Source organism: Lipotes vexillifer, unplaced genomic scaffold (assembly GCF_000442215.2).
Source record: "Lipotes vexillifer unplaced genomic scaffold, Lipotes_vexillifer_v1.1 scaffold67, whole genome shotgun sequence".
Lineage (NCBI taxonomy): Eukaryota > Metazoa > Chordata > Mammalia > Artiodactyla > Lipotidae > Lipotes > Lipotes vexillifer.
Genome location: NW_006797638.1, coordinates 1,006,150 through 1,025,867, shown reverse-complemented (window position 1 = coordinate 1,025,867; position 19,718 = coordinate 1,006,150). Strand labels below are relative to the sequence as shown.

At 40.3% G+C, this 19,718-nt stretch overlaps 1 protein-coding gene across 1 annotated transcript in view; it reads right to left on the bottom strand.

The window, feature by feature from the left end:
- Positions 1–19,718, bottom strand: part of KIAA0825 (KIAA0825 ortholog) — a 416,652-nt gene that overhangs the window by 247,287 nt on the left and 149,647 nt on the right. Inside the window, exon 13 of the mRNA XM_007469758.1 lies at positions 13,826–13,936. Coding sequence (XP_007469820.1) covers positions 13,826–13,936 — 111 coding nt within the window. The remainder of the gene's footprint in view (positions 1–13,825; positions 13,937–19,718) is intronic.

Genomic DNA, 19,718 nt, shown 5'->3' with positions numbered 1-19,718 from the left:
GTTCTGAATTCCTTTGGGTATTCCCAGATTGGTCTGGCTCTTGCAGAAAATCCAAACATGGTGCCAGAGGAAGAAACCACTAGGTGAGCCTTTTGGACTGAAACACTGAAGCAGATCCTCACAATGGCTGTCCCTGTTTCTATCCTAAACCCCAACTGCTGACTTCAAGAAACTTGCTTGGGGTCTGGTAGATGAAAAGCAGCTAGTTGGTAGTAAGCTGTGTATTAAAATTGACTTAGTATTTTTAACATTTCCTACCTATGTATTTTGCTTGAGTTGAGTGCTGACTTAAAGATACATTTAATGAACTGAAAGATCCAGTTTGATGGAGTTTAGGAAAGGAAGGGCATTGTTGAGAGAAAATCTGAAGAAGGAAGACAGGGGCCAGTTCACAGAGGGCCTCATTAGCCAAGGTGGGGACTTTGGACCTGTTGAAGAACTTAAGGCAGATGAGTTTCCTGATCTGGCTGCAGTATGGAGAGTGAATTGGAGGGAGGGTTGTGTTTTTGCTCAGTCCTTTACACATGTAATAAGACAAAATAACTGGAATGTCATTTCATACCACTTATTTGAATACCTGGTTATAAACAAAACCTCTCATTTACCAGATGGGCAGCTCTTTGTTGAAATGTACCCAATTCTTGGATCTTTCCACTTATCACAGATTTTGAAAAGTACAGCAGAATGACTCACTATAAGGAAAAATAAAAGATTACAAACATTCCTCAATCACTAAGCTCTGAGTAATAAATGCATTGAGGAGTCGGCACTGGGCATATGGAGAAGCATATGTTCCCTCATCCTTTGAGCTGGTGGAGCTGTGAAAGTGAGATTAGCCTTACAAAAAATGACAGAAAAGGAAACTTTTAATATATGTATATATGTATCAAATATGTACATGTTGACTTCCACTATAATACAAAGAAGAGAACAAAATTTATAAATCCACTGAAATGCATAAATCTTGTATTAGGAGACAGGACAAATTTATGGCTGGGTTATATCAGGCTTATACTCTAATTAGTGCTGCACTTCTGGGGCATGAAAAGGCCTAAGGAATTTTTCAAATCCAGGCAATGTTGGGGTTCAATCATTATTAGTTTATGAAACTAACAAATTATTTTTAGAGAATCATTGTTCAAAATCTTGGCTGTATTTGGGTGTGTTTACTTTATGAAAACATATCAAGTAGTTCACTTGTAATTTCTGCAGATTTTTGGTATGCGTTCACACTGCAGTGGAAAATTTATAAAATCTTAGCCCTGTCAGTGCACTATGGCTTGACTTCCAACCACAGTTGTGTGTGGGGCACAGGGCAAGCAAAGACTCTGTAGGAGGTTCAGACTGCAGTAAGAGCAGCCTCACTGCTCAGGTCACATGACCTTGGGAGTCACTGCTCCTACCATATACTTAACACGCAGAAGCTGTCAGCCTAGGGGAACATTGGAATGGACTCTGAAATGCACAGCTTGGGGATAACACCGAGCAGTGTTGGGCACTGTTCTTCAACACTTGGTATTTACTTTAAATGAACAGCCATTATACGGTTCTATGTCCCTAAGAGAAAAACCATATGGGTCCAGGAGCCACAGGTTGAAAGTCCTCTCCGAAGGATACTAGAAGCCACCCCCTCACCAGAGTTCCTGATTATCCACTAGGAATTTAATTTCTGGTTTCCATTCCCATAACTCCCCATAGGCTCTGGGTGAGTGGAGGTCCTGGTTTCTGTGGTGGGGTGACTTGGAAAATGCACACCTCTACCAGGGGACCATGAAGAAATCCACTAAACCTAATGTTACAGCTGCCTTCTAGTTATTTTTGGATTCCCATGCCAGCAGTCTAGCAGGCAAAGAAAGGAGCTACTATATTGGTAAGGGTAATAACCCTGATTATCACCGAGGAGCTAGGAACTATGGGGAGCCACTGCATATGGGGAGCAGGGAGGAGTATGTCTGTAACTCAAGGGATTCACCAGGGCATCTCTTGATGCTCTCATGACTGGTAATAACCGTAAATAGGTGACCAAAGTAACCACATTCTGATAAGGGAATGGTAGTTATGGTTCAGCATCTTGAGGATGAAGGTCTGTGTCTATGCTAGGGAAGCAAAATACGCCAGCAGATGTGATGACCGAGGGTAAGGGGAAGCTCGAATAAGTGGTAGAGGAATGTAATGACGATTAGCATTTGCAGACTCAGGAATAATGGAAGCAGGAGACACTCTAACTTGTCCCATTAACTCAACCATAATAAAACTTTTTTTTTTTTTTTGACCAGCCATCACCTTGAAGAATCAATGATAAGGCCCAGAGAACTTAACATCAATAATGAGTGGATTTCAGTGGTGCAAGGGTTAGAACAAATGTCAATGTCCCCACATCCTCTTGCCCTTACCACTCAGTTGACAATGGTCTGCCTTTTGCTGTCAGAACCTGCATTTCTCTACCTTCCAGCAAGACAGGTTGGAAGTGCCAGCAAATTAACACCTCCAGAGCAGCCTTCAACCAATGACGGATGAAAATTGGTAATAAATTCCTCAGCATCCTTGTTGCCCTGGAGGGAAAACTCTGAGATGTGCCTTTCCCACTGGCCCCAAAAATTTCCCCTGAAGGTATAAGTTCCAGTTATTCCTATGGTAGTTGGCTTGATTACACTAATCCTTATTTGCTGTCTTTCTTTCTTTGTCTCACTTATTCATTCCCCTCTAGAGTTTCGTCCACTTAGAAAATAAACTAATTTCACTTCAATCCTTGTCTCAGGGTCTGCTTCTTCGGGAAATGCAAAATAAGACATGCATGGAGACACTTAGGACTCATCTCACTTAATGTATGTTTCAGAAATATTGGGAAAATAGTCCAAGGTCATTTAGTTAATAAATATGGCAACTGGACTTTGAACCCAGGTTTTTCTGACTTCAGAACCCATGATTATTCCACTATTCCATGTTTCCTTCCATTCAACCTGGTTGATATTTGGTGGGTAAGTTGCATTTTCCAGCACTGAGGATGTTTGGCTCTATTCAACCTCCTGATTGAGGATACCATGTTTTTGACTCAAACTCGGGTCTGTGGTCTCAAGGCTGATTCCCAAATTGGAGCCATGTTATTTAAGGTATCTAGGGACTGATTTTGACCAGATGGTTCCTGTCACAGATTACTGGGCCAAATTTATGCCAGAGACCATAAGTTACATGATTCAGAGAACAAAGGCAAGGGCATAACTAAAGAGAAGCTGAGAGTGAAAGCCCTAAAGTGGGATAATGAAAGCAGAGGAGTAAAAGCTCCGTATTACTATACTACTTTTGCCTTTCCAAAACTAATCCTTCCAAATCTTTCTGGGAAGACAAATATTTAAAACAGTTCTAACATTTTCTCTTTAGTACCTGGGGAAAAAAGCTGAGGGGGGAAAACAAAAACCCAAAGTATTTTTCTTCATCACTTTAATCAAGAATGTGCAAAATATATGTAGCTATAACACTGAAAATGTTTGCATACATTTTAATCTCTATAATGGGTATAGCCATGTCTCTATGATATTTATAATTAGAGATGATTCAATAAATAGAAATAAGACAGGGTTCACCTACATGTTTATATATAGGATTTGCCTTGATTTTTAATAACTTTGTCCACTGAGGTAAACTGACACTCTTAAAGAGTCTCAGTTTTTCAGAGATGATGGTATCCACACTACCTGGTATGCAACTTAAAGGATAGGCATTCAACCTGTGAGGATGTGAATTATTATTTTTTTTTGCGGTACGCGGGCCTCTCACTGTTGTGGCCTCTCCCGTTGCGGAGCAACAGGCAGGCTCCGGACGCGCAGGCTCAGCGGCCATGGCTCACGGGCCCAGCCGCTCCGCGGCATCTGGGATCTTCCCGGACCGGGGCACGAACTCGTGTGCCCTGCATCGGCAGGCGGATTCTCAACCACTGCACCACCAGGGAAGCCCGTGAATTATTTCTTGATGTTAGTAAATTAAACATTTGCACTTGGGATGACCCCATTTCTCAAAAATCACCCAAAGATATATTAGTGCCCCAAACTCATAGCTCCACACTTTAATGTTACACAGATTAATGTACCTTATTTCTAAAAATACATAAGAATCTAATTTTAATTTTTAAAATAATGTTGATATTACATGTCAACCATCACTTTTGGACTCCCCCAGAAGTGCTATTCCAGCACCTGAGTCAATAAGACACTGGAGACTACTAAATCACTTAACCATCCCTTTAGAGGAGCAGAAGTTATCTCTCTGGAGCCTTTAACTATTATTGGTCCTTGTCTACCAGATAATAAATATCCTGTTACAGGAGTTCAAGAAAGGTCTCCCCTGGCATCACACTTCTGATAAGTGCAGAGACTCAATGAGAAAATAGTTCAATATTCTTTCCACTTTATCATACTTGGACCTGGTCCTTTTAACATGTTTGGATAATTGATAAGACCTGCCACTTTCTGAAACATACAGCTCTTTACTAACACAGCAGTACTGAATGATTGTTTAGTAAGCACTTACGTGATGGGTGCCTTGTAGGCACATTAGCTAATTAAATCCTCATAACTCTGCCATGAGAATATCTCAGAAGCTAAGGGAAGAAGATGCTTCAGGATGGGGGAAGTAGACAATGGTATTATGTGCTGTTTTCAAGTAGATCAATAAGATCATACTGTATTTATGTCTCAACTTCCTCACAAAAATATAAACTATTTAACTAACTTTCCAAATCACAAAACTATACAGGTCTGCAAACCTTGTCTGTCTAATGTGGAAACCTATAGTTGTTTCTTATTATCTCATTGCTGGTTCCATTGCTATATTCTTATTTATATAATACCTTTAAACCATAATAGAAAAGGAAAGATATGTAGAAATATCTAGCTATATCAAGTAAGCAGCTCACCTGACATTTTCACTTCTTTTAGTAACTGCTCCACAAACATATGACTTTTTCTCTGAAAATCTTTTCAAAGATCCAGCTGCTTGTCCATCCACACTCTGGAACAGCCATGTTAGAGCTTTGGTGTTGAAAAGCTCCCATTACTTCTCCCCTGACTGTTGGCTCCAGGTCAAAGCTTGGCACCTCATCAGAGTACAAGTTCTCTAAGCTTTTCTCTTCAGTCCTATGGAACAGCCTGACAGCAGCAGCTGGGAGACCAAAGTTCTCTTTTGTCCTCCTCCCCAGATGTTCTCTCCTGAGGATACTAGAAGCCACACCCCCAACAAGAGCTGTCTTCCCATCACTGAGCTTGACCACTCAGATCAAATGTTTGAAAAGAGTTAAAAGTACCATTTAATGTGGCAATATCTGAAACAATACTACAATAACTCATTTGTTCCTTAATTCACTTAGTCATTAAACCAACATTTGTTGGCTGATTTCTACGTGCAAGGCCATGGAGACACAACAGTAAGTAAAAAACCAACCCATTGTTTTCACAGAATTCAGCAGGGAATACATGCATGGTTTAAATGGTCATACAAATAAAGATAAAATTACAACCATAAAAACTCAATCAAGAAAAAGCAAAAGATGCTATTAGAAGATGTAGTGAGAAGAAGTAAGCTAGTCTTTGGGGTTGATGAAAGGCTTCCCTACAGAAGTCACACTGGAACTGAGGTAGGAAGATACATTGACATTACTAGGTGAAAGGGGAAGAAGACCGTTCAGGGAAAGGGAAAAGCATGTGCAGAGATCCTGTGGCAGAACGGTACAGTTCATGGCAAGGAAATGTAAAAAAGGTTAATGTGTGAGGAGCAAAATCACAGGGTAGTGTGGTACCAGAAGAGGTTGCAGAGGAGGGTAAGCCACATCTATGTAGGTCTTACAGGCCATGGTAAATTTTTTGTGTGTGCTTAAGGGTAAAGGGGAATTCATGGAGAGCTGTGAGCTATAACTGTGAAATGATAAAACTTAGTTTTGAAAATAGATTTTGGTTTGAGAAGTCTCTGGCTATAGTTTGGAGACTACTGGAGTCAACATATACACGGGAGGAAACCAAGGAGTCACTGCAGTAGTCAGGAGAGAGATGATGCACTAAGGCGAAGGTGGTACTATGGAGAGCAAATATTAGGAGCTAAAATTAACGAGAGTTAGTAATGAACTGGATCTAGTAGAAGAGAAAGAGGGAGGTATTCAGGTTGCCTTCTGGTCTCTGCCTTATACAATCATGTGCAGGTACAATTAGTCAAAATGGGGGAAAATGAAAGAGGATCAATTTGGAGGTGAGTATCCTAAGTTGAATTTTTGTCATGTTGAGTTTGAGGTGTCTCTGTGCTGAAGGAGACATTCATGTATGATTCACACCCATGAATGTATAGGTCTGTAGTCCTAGAAAAGACTGAAAGCAGAGATTTGAATTGGGGGCCACTTAAAAAGTACATGAAACCACAGACATGTGTGAGTTCACCTACAAAAGGTTCTATGATAGAATGCTAAAGATGTTCAACATTTAATGGTCAGGTCAAAGTAGATGAACCTGCAAAGAAATTTTATTGGCTATCTCTTCCCTCACCACTTATACCTAGCATATGCCTTACTTGGAGAAAAAATTTTAAATGCATTTATTGAAAGAATGAATGAACACATCTTGGTAAACTGCGTAAATGGGAAGACCCACATAGCATATAATATAATGAAGCCAAAGGTAGCTTAATATTTAGGGAGGGGGAAAAAAAGCATATAAATCCAAAACAGGATTACATTGAGAAAAACCATAATGGAAACAAGAGCATAGTAGAAAGAAATATCCACAGCTCAGAATGGACTGGCCATGAATCAAAACATCATGTTGTCATCATAAAAGAAAATGAGCAGTGTAAAATGAATGGACTGTTCACTCACACTGATTATGCTACTTGGACTCAGTGTCCAGTTATGACCTCCTTAGCTAAGGAAGACCTGAAAAGCATTTGGAACTACTGAAAGAACCACAAGATGATGAAAGTTGGGAAAATAATAATAAAAAAACTTTATAATGCAACGGTATAATTGACTAAGATAGTATTCTTTCTTGAACATTTATATGAAAGTACAGTGTGCTGTCCTAGTATTAACACTGAGATTAATATATTCTCCACATACCTTAGTTTAATCTAGCATGAAACTGATTACCCTTACTAAATCAACTCACATTGTTAGCCTGTAACACTGCTAGGGATAACGAATATAGTATATTTTACTTATTGCTTTGAAAATACATATATTTTCCCTAAAGCAAACTCTTCTAAACTCTATTCCAGGAGTTCTAGGAGAACATGAAAAATTCTATTTTTACCAATTTATATACCTGGTGGGCATTTTCTAGTAACCCTAGACAAATTTACAGTGCATACAACTATTTATGCATCTCTAACTCTTATTGTAAGTCTTAATTTCATGTCCTCCTTGCTCTGTTTCTTCCTTCTCACCTACTTTTAATTCATTATCTTAATATATTTAATACTATTAAAAGCTAACTTAAATCTTTCTGAAACAATGCACAGGTGTAAATAAATGAGCAAATAGGTGACTAAATTACTAAGATACGTCATAATATTAAATATTTTAGTCTCATCCTCACCCTTTCCAAAAAAAAAAAAAAGCATAATATATTTTTAGTTTATCATCATTTAACCCATGTTTATTTCCCTGAACAGTTCATTTTAGTTGCTAAGGTGAGGAATGGAGTTTTGGAGGATAATTTGAGCGTGAAAAACACACAGCAACCACTGACTTATGTGAGGAAATGGATGGAAAGGTAAAGATTTTTAAGGTCACATGATGGTGGTCTAGGAATTCCCATTGAAATGCTTGACATATGCAAATCAATAAGTTGAGTTATTTTGAAACTACTTTTATTGCTATCCTGGGTTCCTCTGTTCGGAACATGTTGGATCATGAATCACATGGATCATGTCTTTCTGTGCAGATTATATGGAACTATTATATATATATAACATATATATATTATATGTTAGAGAGAATAACTGTCAGAAAGTCAGGGTAGAAGGGTTCATACTGTACTTGCATGGAGAATTTAAAAAGGCAAGATAGAGAACCAAAGGCATTTCAGGAAAGAAAACTACATAAATAAAGGCTCAAAGTTGAGAGTAAGCAATAAATAAAAGTTAAAATTGTAGAATAACTGTGTCTTAAAGACAAGAGAGAAGACTGACAACTGGAGCAGAGAAGAGTGCTGGGTGCTCCAGGAAACAAGCCAGGAAGTGTGGGAGAAGCAGAAGCTACTGTAGGTTCTTGAGCAGTAGAATGGTATAACAAAAACAGTTTTGTTTTTTTTTTTAAGAAGGTGTTGGGGGTAGGAGTTTATTAATTAATTAATTTATTTTTGCTGTGTTGGGTCTTCGTTTCTGTGCGAGGGCTTTCTCTAGTTGTGGCAAGTGGGGGCCACTCTTCATCGCGGTGCGTGGGCCTCTCACTATCACGGCCCCTCTTGTTGCGGAGCACAGGCTCTGGACGCGCAGGCTCAGTAGCTGTGGCTCACGGGCCTAGTTGCTCCGCGGCACGTGGGATCTTCCCAGACCAGGGCTCGAACCCGTGTCCCCTGCATTAGCAGGCAGATTCTCAACCACTGCGCCACCAGGGAAGCCCCCCCAAAACAGTTTTTAAATCATATTAAATAATAGTAAGATGGACCAAGGTTGTTGCAATGGGTTGTAGAGAAAGACTGGTTCTAAGAGAACTGTGGGAACGAATCAACTGAACATGATAATACAGTAGAAATAGGCAACAAGCAGCTCAATATGGGAAGCAGAATCAAGATTCTACCCTCGAAGTGTTTAAGAATGATATGTTCCTTATAGAAAATACACCATGGTTAGGGAACAAGGGAAGAGTGAAAAGAAGGATCTGTTGAAGATATCATGCTGGGTTTCCAGTAATACAGTGGGTCATTCAAGAAATATGGGCAGCCGGACATAGAATGTTGGGGTAAAGGAAGTGCCCAGAGCTAGAAATCCTCTGTAGAGAGGTTACAGGGTAATACATGTGAATCAAAGAGCATTTTAAAAAAAAAAAAAAAAAAAAAGGTTTCTTTTTCCTTTTAACATTTTTTAATCTTAATAAAATTAAGCCGCTTTAGCTGCATAGCACAGGGATATCAGCTCGGTGCTTTGTGACCGCCTGGAGGAGTGGGATAGGGAGGGTGAGAGGGAGGGAGACGCAAGAGGGAAGAGATATGGGAACATATGTATATGTATAACTGATTCACTTTGTTATAAAGCAGAAACTAACACACCATTGTAAAGCAATTACACCCCAATAAAGATGTTAAAAAAAAAAAAAGACTGATAGGCAAAAAAAAGGAAATAAAAATAATGTCTCAATACCAAAAAAAAAAAAGTCACAGGATGTGAAAGTCAAAGTGCTCCTTTGAGATGTGGAGGCTGAGAAACAGAGAAGGGAAGGGATTTAGCGATGAAGACACAGGGATTAGGGGAAGAAGCACGTCGGGGAGCCCAGGTGTCGTGACCACCAGGGTGAGTCCTCTTCCTCCTCACCATGAGTCTCCTCAGTGCCTGTCACACGTGACGCTACATCCTGCCCTGTGCTTGCCACTTGTTGGCCCTCTCTGGCCATGCCCAGCCCTTTGCCTGACGCATGTCCCCACCAACCTCTCAGAACTCCTTCCGGGAGTCAGCCACTCTGCAAGCCTTCCCTGACACCTAGCATCTGAGGCTGGACTCCTCCCCACGTGTGCTCCTCTGTTACTCTGTGCAATGTCCCCTCCCGACCTCGTGAAACTTGATAGGACGTGGTTATGCACAGTGCACCCTTTCTCTGGAATGCTGCTTCTTAAGGACAAGGACCCTTCACTGATTCATATTTCTATGAATGCCTAGAGTTTTAGGCATTGTAGTGGCTCAAACAATGCTTGCTGGATGGCTGAATAAGTGAATGATTAATAACTGAAATAAGCAAATTGAACTCATATGCACACTGTCATTGCAGTGAACATCCCTCTGCAAAGATGAATGAAAACAGAGCAATGCTGTTGAAAAGAACCGTGTGTGTGAGGGACTTCCCTGGTGGGGCTCAGTGGTTAAGAATCTTCCAGCCAATGCAGGGGACACAGGTTCGAGCCCTGGTCCGGGAAGATCCCACATGCCGCGGAGCAACTAAGCCCGTGCGCTGCAACTACTGAGCCTGTGCTCTAGAGCCCGCGAGCCACAACCACTGAGCCTGTGTGCCAGAACTACTGAAGCCCGCATGTCTAGAGCCCGTGTTCTGCAACAAGAGAAGCCACTGCAACGAGAAGCCTGTGCACCACAACAAAGAGTAGCCTCCGCTCGCCACAACTAGAGAAAGCCTACACACAGCAACGAAGACCCAACACAGCCAAAAATAAATACATAAACTTATTTTTTTAAAAAAATGAACCGTGTGTGATCTCTAGACACTGAGAAGTGAAGATGTCCAAACCATTAACTGAATGATGTGTCAGAGAGTATATGTAGAAAGATCCTACCCTTCTCAAACAAGAAGGAATTATATCTGCAATAAAATGTATGTGTGGATGAAAAAAAAAATAAAATTAAGCTGCTTTCATTATAGGAAATTTGGAAAGTGCCCAGATAAAAATTAAAATTGCTTACAATCCTACCATATAAACATGTAAACTATAAGCTCTCTAGCATAGAGTTTTTATATCCTTTCAATATTTGTTTTTCTCTACATACTTGGCCTCTCCCGTTGCGGAGCACAGGCTCCGGACGCACAGGCTCAGCGGCCATGGCTCACGGGCCCAGCCGCTCCGCGGCATGTGGGATCTTCCCAGACTCGGGCACGAACCCATGTCCCCTGCATCGGCAGGCGGACTCTCAACCACTGCGCCACCAGGGAAGCCCTCTACATACTTTTAAAATGCTATGTGTAGAGTAGTATGGCATAGTTCAACACTTCTCAGTTGTGTGCCATCTTGCAATAATTGTTCATCCCCTGGGAAATGGGGGCTCCCATATGATGCAAGTTTGGGGAATCTGCCTACTAGATCCCTCCCTTGGAGATAAACACTATACATTAGTATATCAGGGCTCCTGCAAGTCGAATGACAAAGAGACTTTACATAATGAATAACTGACAATCTTAGATTTTTCTTGCATGACTGTTAACGTCACCCTGAACTGCTCTCCCTCTGAAAGGTGGAGGTGCAGCTGTCAGGAGCTCGGGCTTTGGAAGCAGACAAGCCGAGGTTCAGAATCTGCCTCCCAGATTTGTTCTCTTCAGAAAGTTGCTACCTGCACATCACTTTACTCTCCATGAAAGAAGCACATGAGTACTTATTTCAAAGACTGGTGTGAGATTTGAAAAAGATAATGTACATGAAGCACTGGGCATGTCAGGTTCACAGTGATCACTCTAAAAACTGGGCTGGCTTTGATTACTACAACATTACTAACCTGCAGTCTTCCCTTGAGTATAAATCACAATGATTTGTCATTTAATATTTTTCAAAATCAACCTTTTTAACGACGCCACAGTAGTCTATCGCGTGGCTAATCCATAGGTGATTTGTCTAATTCCAAACTGTGAGACATTTATTTCCATGTTTTCCTTTTACAAATAATGCTTCGATGAATATCCATGCATATAAAACTTTCTCAGCAGCTCTGATTAATTCCTTATGATTGATTCCTAGCAATGGAATCGCTGATAAAGGGTCATAAATATTTTTAAGGTTTTTGATACAGTTTATTATATTGCTCTCCAGAAAACTTGTATCAAATTGCATTTCCACTGTGGGCTGAGTAGTCACCACCATGTTCTAATCTTTGCATTAGGATAATAGTGAAGATTGATTGCTATAATCAAGCAGAAAGAAAGAAAAGTCTTATTACAGTTACGTTTGCTTTAGGTATAGAAAAGAGAAAGAGGGGCTTCCTTGGTGGCGCAGTGGTTGAGAATCTGCCTGCCAATGCAGGGGACATGGGTTCAAGCCCTGGTCTGGGAAGATCCCACATGCCATGGAGCAACTAAGCCCGTGAGCCACAACTACTGAGCCTGCGCGTCTGGAGCCTGTGCTCCGCAATGGGAGAGGCCATGACAGTGAGAGGCCCGCGCACCGCGATGAAGGGTGGCCCCCGCTCCCCGCAACTGGAGAAAGCCCTCGCACAGAAACGAAGACCCAACACAGCCAAAAATAAATAAATAAATTTATTAAAAAGAAAAGAAAAGAGAAAGAAGTTAAATATAAGAAGAAGCTATTTGAAAGATAAACCCATTTACATGCTGACTTCCCAGGCCTCTAGATGGGCTGAACAGAGCAAGCCTGGAGGTGGAAGTCTTATCAGCTATGCTTAAAGAGGTAACTCCATTGGTTATAGATTAAGATAAAAGCAGGCAATAAAACAGGGGTTGAGAGTCCGCCTGCTGATGCAGGGGACACGGGTTCGTGCCCCAGTCTGGGAAGATCCCACATGCCGCGGAGCGGCTGGGCCCGTGAGCCATGGACAAAACAGATTAAACAAATGTGATAATAACATGGAGAACAAATATGTTTAGAAGTTTGGGAACTCATCAAAATGAAACAGGTTGTTTGTTTAACTCACACTGTAAAAGATCCAGTTGTTTAATGTGTTACCCTTGCAATAGCGAATATTAAAGTCAGCTATTTAATCCTTAAAGACGTAAGAGGTATTTACGTGACAGCTGCAGTGTATGGAGGTGACAGAGTATTAAGGGTGTTCCATTTCTTTCTTTCCTCAAAAAATATTTATTTATTTATTTACTTATTTGGCTGCACTGGGTCTTTAGTTGCAGCACACGGGATTCAGTTTCCTGACCAGGGATCAAACCTGGGCCCCCTGAATTGTGAGCACGGAGGCTTAACCACTGTACCACCAGGGAAGTCCCAGGGTGTTCCCTTTCTAGGAATCAGTCATAGGAATTGTTCGTAGATGTTGAAAATGTTTTATATGTAAGTGAAGTAACAACAATACTCTGAGGTCCTTGAAGGTAGGAGGGCAAATGTCTCATTGATCTTGGATTTCCCATTACATATATGAGGACAGGCACATGATAGGTAAACAGTATATGTTTATTGTGTCTATAGAGACTTGTGTATGAGGTTTTCATGCCCTCTTTTTACGGGTAGGACTCTTGCTCCTCAAGAGAGAGATACAGTCAGTCAATTTAGATAGTGAAATCACTAATAGTGTATTTCTAAGATGAATCAAGAATGTGTAGGGATTAACAGTATTCTCCTACAGCTATACATGATATATTTATTCACAGATACCAAGGAAAGCTACTTTCCTATGATATATTCAGCAAAGAATCAAACTGACATTCCATGTAATGCCACAAAATGTCATCAAATTACTCTGGAAGTACATTTCTTGCTTTAAATGATTTTTCTTATGTTTAAATGCCATCAATTAAATAATAAAAGTGAAAGACCCTATTCATAATTTTTTAAGTTACTCCTCTCTCAACTTTTTCCTCAGGCTCTGAGTGAGTCACATGAATTATCCCGTATTACTGCTTTTTTTTTGACAATTAGCTGGAGAACTGTCAAATCCCCAGTCATAAATCAAGAAGGATGAATTTTAAAATGGCTAGGCTATTAGCTAAAATAAAACTAAATTCCAAAAATTCACATTTTTCCATTACTTTAGTAAAACTATGTTAGTAGAATGATTATGAGGCCTATATCTTGGATTCTTGAGCTAAAGAAAGAAATATACTCTTTACTTACCTGCGTAGTTGTCAAAAGTTTTAATTTCTTTTTGTAAGATGTATTCACCTCCATGGATAAAAGTTTCTATTAAACTTCAAAGGAATCAAAGAATTATAGATGGTCTAGTTTTTAGAGGTTCTCACCTGAGTAAAGAAGGGTAGAAATGTGATATGCAAGAAAGCCAGTGTAATGGTTGCTTGAAAAATGGCTTTAAGGAATCTGAGGCAGAATCGTCCATGCCATGCTGAAAAGTCCTAGGGAAATAAACATCATTATTTCAGAATATACAGGGGACATTAACTATGAAGACCATCAAAATTTATTTTTCCTTAGTATTCAAAGTTAATGATTTTACACAAAACAATATTGTGCTAGAATGGACAATGCACCCACTTCATCCACTTGGTATTTACAATTTAATAGGTGATTCAGAGGCCTCTCTGCAACAACCCTTACACTTGGGAAGGTATGATAATACCATTATCATTTAATTTAAAAAATTCCCATTATAAAATTTGTCAAAAATAAATGTATGAAGAATAGTAAAATGAATATCACGTATGTCTCCCTCCCTCAACCTGAATCCAATAAATGTCAATATTTTGTCATTTTTGCTTCATTAATGCAAAAATGTTTAGCATAAATGTACCTCTTTTTACTCTTCAAAGTGATTTATAAATACTACACAATTAATGAGAATTTACACTTAATTTTGTATGCTCCTAAGGGCCTACAGAACGCAGGTAAAGAAGAATTGAACTGTAAAATATATGACTGCGATTTCAAAATTAGAACAATTTGGCCAGAATCTCCGGTCTACAACTATCTTTGGAGAAGTAACTATAACATTTTTCTACGTTGGCCCAAATTTAACAATAAATCTTGAGGTAATAAGAAAGGATTTGTTACATAAAATCTTTAGTAGATAGCTTGGCTAATAAAATTTTTATAATAACAGAAGACTATATTTGCCTACATGGAGTTAAGAGTCACAACTGGGAACATTTTAGAAATAGAGTTGTTTGAAGTGGTTCTATCTCTCTTCATCTAAAGTACAGTCGTAATAGCATCTTTTAAATAATAGGTAGAACGGAATTTGACTCTGAAAACCCACCCCTACAGCCTGCTTCTTGTATCCTCACATTTCCAAATTTGACCTGCCTCTCCACTGTTTGTCTCGCCAAGTAGAACACCTTCTAATTAAATACATGTTGACATTTTTTAGATTTTTAATAGATCATCTCTTTGAAAGCCATTCCCTCACTAAATTTCAGATAGAAAGCATAGGAGTTTTATCAGCTATTTTACATTTTAGGAAACTCACTTGTGCACTAGTGAGGAGAGCTGATTGGAGATTAGGGCTGGAGGAAGGGAGATAATGAAGATGGTATTTCAGTAGACCAGGCAGAAGAAGACAAAGTCCTAAACCAAAGTAAGAAGCAGAAGAGATCGTGTGTATGGGACAAATATAAAAAGAAATAAAATTAATAGAAGTAACAATATTCATTCTCTAATGACATGGGGTTGGAGGCAGCAAAAGAGAGGAGGTATAAGGCAGAAGGGTTAAGATAAATGGAGAAGTCTGGATGACTTGCAGGTGCTTCCCTTAGTTTTAGATATGCTGAGGGGGTTGCAGACTCCAATAGGAATTTGGATTTACTGATCCAGCACATACAAGAGACATCTGGATTGACGATACTGATATGTAAGTCACTAGCATAATGGTGAAGCCATGGGAATGGGTGAATTCACCCAACAAAACAGTGTAAGATGAAAAGATGGACAAGGATGGAACTCTGGAACACACCAACATTTAAAGGGTGAGGTGAGAAAAAGAAGCACTCAAATGAAGCAGAAGGAATCATCAGAGAAGTAGGCAAAGAGCCGGGAGAAGGTGATGTTAGGGTTAGAGAAATGGCCAATAGTGTCATAAGCTGTAGAGAGGGTAAGTGAACGGAGGGACAAAAATTGTAAAGTTAGCAATTGGGTGTGCATGGTTGACCTAGCCCATGTGGTTTGTTCAGCATGATGAGGGCAGCTGCAGTGTATTGAGTAAATGGTAGGTGTAAAAGTGGAGACAATGAGCACAAACTCTGTTTTAGAAGGGAGGCACAGTAATAAAGATGGGGTATTTTTTAATACATGAGAGTCTTGGGGAGAAGAACCAGAGACTAAGGCCATGGTGTAGGAGGTAAATGTCATCAAGAGCTCAGGTTAAAAGACTCGCTGTGGTCGGGAAAAAAGACTCACTGATCACCAGTCAAAGGATGTAAAGGTAAGTAAGAATCAAGGTAATTATTAAGAATGGAGGTGAGAAGTTAAAGTACATACATGACGGTCTGGGTTTCTCAGAGAAGTAAAGGAGAAGCCCACCTTCTAGCAAATAGTGGGATGGGACAAGGTGGAGGGTTTGGCCAAAGTGAGGACGGACGAAAGAGGGAGCTACCCAGAGACAGGACAAGGGGTAGATTGTCAAAGGGTACAAATGCACAGCGGAGTGATTTTTGCCGGCAGTGTTCCGGAGGCTGACCAGAGAGCCCAAGAGAGTGAGGGTGCAGGGGAGGGACACGCACTAGCAAGGGAGCTAGGAAGAGGAAGGTGCTGGCATAATGTGAGAGGAGGTACAGTTAAGGAGTCTGGAAAAAAAGGCTGTCTCAAAGAAAGTGACGTACTTGGGGAAAAGGATGGGACAAGAGCTGGGCTTGATGAGAGAGAAGGGGGAACTAGAGGCTGTGGTATCATAGCCTCTGCCTACTTTTCCACCTACCTCTTTGAGCCCTTTGCATAAACCCCCACTTGTCCAGTTATCTGCAGGGGGTAGGGGGCACCTTATTTCTCCAAGAATGAATACCTTACCTAGAATGCCCTCTCTGCCATGTTCAACTGGCTCCATAGATGGCTCTACCTCAAAACCTTATCTGATATGTCTTCCCTGACCACCCTGTCTAAAATATTTCCCTTCTCACCACTCCATCCCTCGCTATGCCCTTATTTGGCTTTGCTTCTTCTTAGGACTTAACTCTACCTCTGATCCTTTTACATTCACTTTTTGCTGCCTGCTCCATACCCAAGGGGAGGGTCATGGAAGATCATAAATGCACCTGCCTGAGTATGTGCAGGACCTCTGCAGCCAGAGAGCCTGGGTGTGTATCTTGGGTGGGCTCTTTATTAGATGTGTAATGTTGTTTGGCAATTAATTTTGCTTCAGTTTGCTCATTTGTAAGATGGGGATAATAATAATCGCCCCACAAGGTCATTGTGATGATTGAGATAATGCATAAAAGCCTTTAGCAAAGTGCCTTGTACATAATAAGGGCTCAGCAAATGTAAGGTAGTATCAGTATGATAACGACAGTTGCAAATACTTTTGAAGAGGTCTACAACTACCTCAGAACTGACATGGAATTCCTAACAGTCTAAACAGTTGTCCAGGTACAGTTTTATTCTCAAGATTAGAGAAAATAATGGAGGATCTAATAAAAATGGAATGGTTATTTGGTGCCAAAATTTCTTAGACTACAAACCATTGGCAATGCAATACTTCCCAGAACATTTCTGCCAGTCCCTAAACTCTTTTCCTCCACTGAGAGGTGTACTGGTAATAGTAAGGTTATTTGGCGATAATGAAATATTATGGCAGATGTTTATGGTCTCAGAGGGGTTGGGATCTGTATGAGCATTTAATTCCACAGCAAGATCCCAAATTAGTTTCATTATTCTGGAGAGTATAACAGGGTGAAAATTGGCCTACAAGCCTCCATGGGAGAATCAAATGATGATCTAGCTATTAGATAACCTCTAACGATGTTTTGGTATACAGTTAAAAGAGAAGATGCTCTAAATAATTCATAGTGGAGAGTAAAATACAATCATATGAGCCACAGAATTACATCTTCCACAAGACAAAAGAATTTTGATATAGCAAATGTGAATACTCCTTTAAAAATAAGTAATTGTCCATAGGTTGAAGCAGAATACATTTCTTCACATTTCCAAATTAGCGGCCTGTAAAGAGAGCTTTGTTTAAAGGGAAAAATATAAATTTGGGGAAACTCCTTGCCTTTGCCTTTCCTCCAACATCATGCCACTTCTCTATCACTAACATCATACTGGCTCTGGGCTGATCACACCACCCGACTTGAGCACACTCTCCCAGATTCTGTCTCTTTTGGGTCCCTGATCTACAATTATGTTGCCTTCCTTCCTTTTTTCATTATCAAAACTGATTGACTCCTTGAGCTTATGTAGCCAGCTGCTGCTAGCATGAAATAAATTCAGTGCACATCAAAAGTGAGATAAACTGATACGCTAAAATGAGTTAGCTGGGTTTTATGCTTCTCTTGTGCCACCCTGCTTTTGGCTGCCCTCCCAGAAGAACTGTGTCTCATAATATGATGCTAACGGAATAAATCTCCAGGATGGAATAGAGGTAGCCCAAGGATGTAAGTTCCACAGGGGCTGAGGGGTCAGGTCAGATGTCTTATATCATCTGTGGCTACCATGGTGCCGAACCCATGGGAGGTATGCAATAAATAAAAATAACAAGAGAAGACCATAACTTCAGAAGAAGTAGAATGAGTCTGAAGCTGAACTATTGAGACAACACTGGGATACTTGAGATAACTGAGGACGTATGAGACTTTCTGATGCCCCTAAAATCATAGCCAACTAACCATGAATATGCAGAGATAACCAAATTCAATCTACTTCACCATTTTAAACATAATTCTAAGTCACTGCTTTTCTTTCATAAAGCAGTGTTACCCCTGGGACTATAAGTTGCTGCCTCAATGTCATTAACTTTAAGACACAAGGTAAGATACTTGGAGTACAGTATGGTTCCCTGCATTTCTCCCGCCCCTGGCTTGTGTTTCTCATGATGAAAATAACTCTTTGAGGTTAGAAAATGATGATTTGAAGTTAGAAAATGACTGGCACAATGCTTGGCCTATAGAAAGTACACTGTAAATACTGGTTAAAAAAAAAAAAAGGAGTGAATAAATAGAAGGTATTGTCAGACCCTGCTTAGTAGAAAGGAGGATGAATTTAGGGGGCATCTGTGAAGTCAGTCCTGGGTGGTACAGAGCCAAGGCGCAGACTGAGAACAGGACATATGGTGAAGAGACTGAACCAGACTTGACCCCAGAGTACAGGGCAGGAACCAGCTAGTCAGAGATTCAGGGCACTGGTCTTCTCCAAAATTAACGACTAGCCGTTTACCAATGTTTTACCTTATTAAGACCACACGTAAAGCTGTTTGATTTTAGTTCTTTCTTTTGACAGAGATTTCCCTCAAAAATAATGTTTAGAGGGAAGAGTACAAAGGGAGTCATTTAATCTAAACAAAATGGCTAAGAGAACTACCTCTGTTTTCTGGATCATTTTGCATTCTGCCAGACACCTTTTTTTTTTTTTTTTTTACATTTTACATACTTCTATTTCTATTTCCATCTAATCTACATTCATTTTTTAACAGCTTTATTGAGATATATAATTCACATACCACAAAATTTACTCATTTTAAGTACACAACTAAATGATTTCTACTATATTCACAGAGCTGTGCAACTTTCACCACTATCTAATTTTAGAACATTTTAATTAGGCTCAGAAGAAACCCTGTACCCATTAGCAAGTACTGTCCATTCTCCCGTCCTCTCAGCCTCTGACAACCACTAATCTACTCTCTGTCTCTGTGGATTTGCTTATTCTGGAAGTTTCTAGTAAACTGAGTCACACAATATGTGCTCTCACATGTCTGGCTTTCTTCACTTAGCATGCAGGTTTTGAAGTTCATCCCTGTTGCAGCATCTGTCAATACTCCATTTCTTTTTTTTTTTTTTTTTTTTTGTGGTATGCGGGCCTCTCACTGTTGTGGCCTCTCCCTTTGCAGAGCACAGGCTCCAGACGCGCAGGCTCAACGAACATGGCTCACGGGCCCAGCCGCTCCGCAGCATGTGGGATCCTCCTGGACCGGGGCACGAACCCGTGTCCCCTGCAACAGCAGGTGGACTCCTAACCACTGCGCCACCAGGG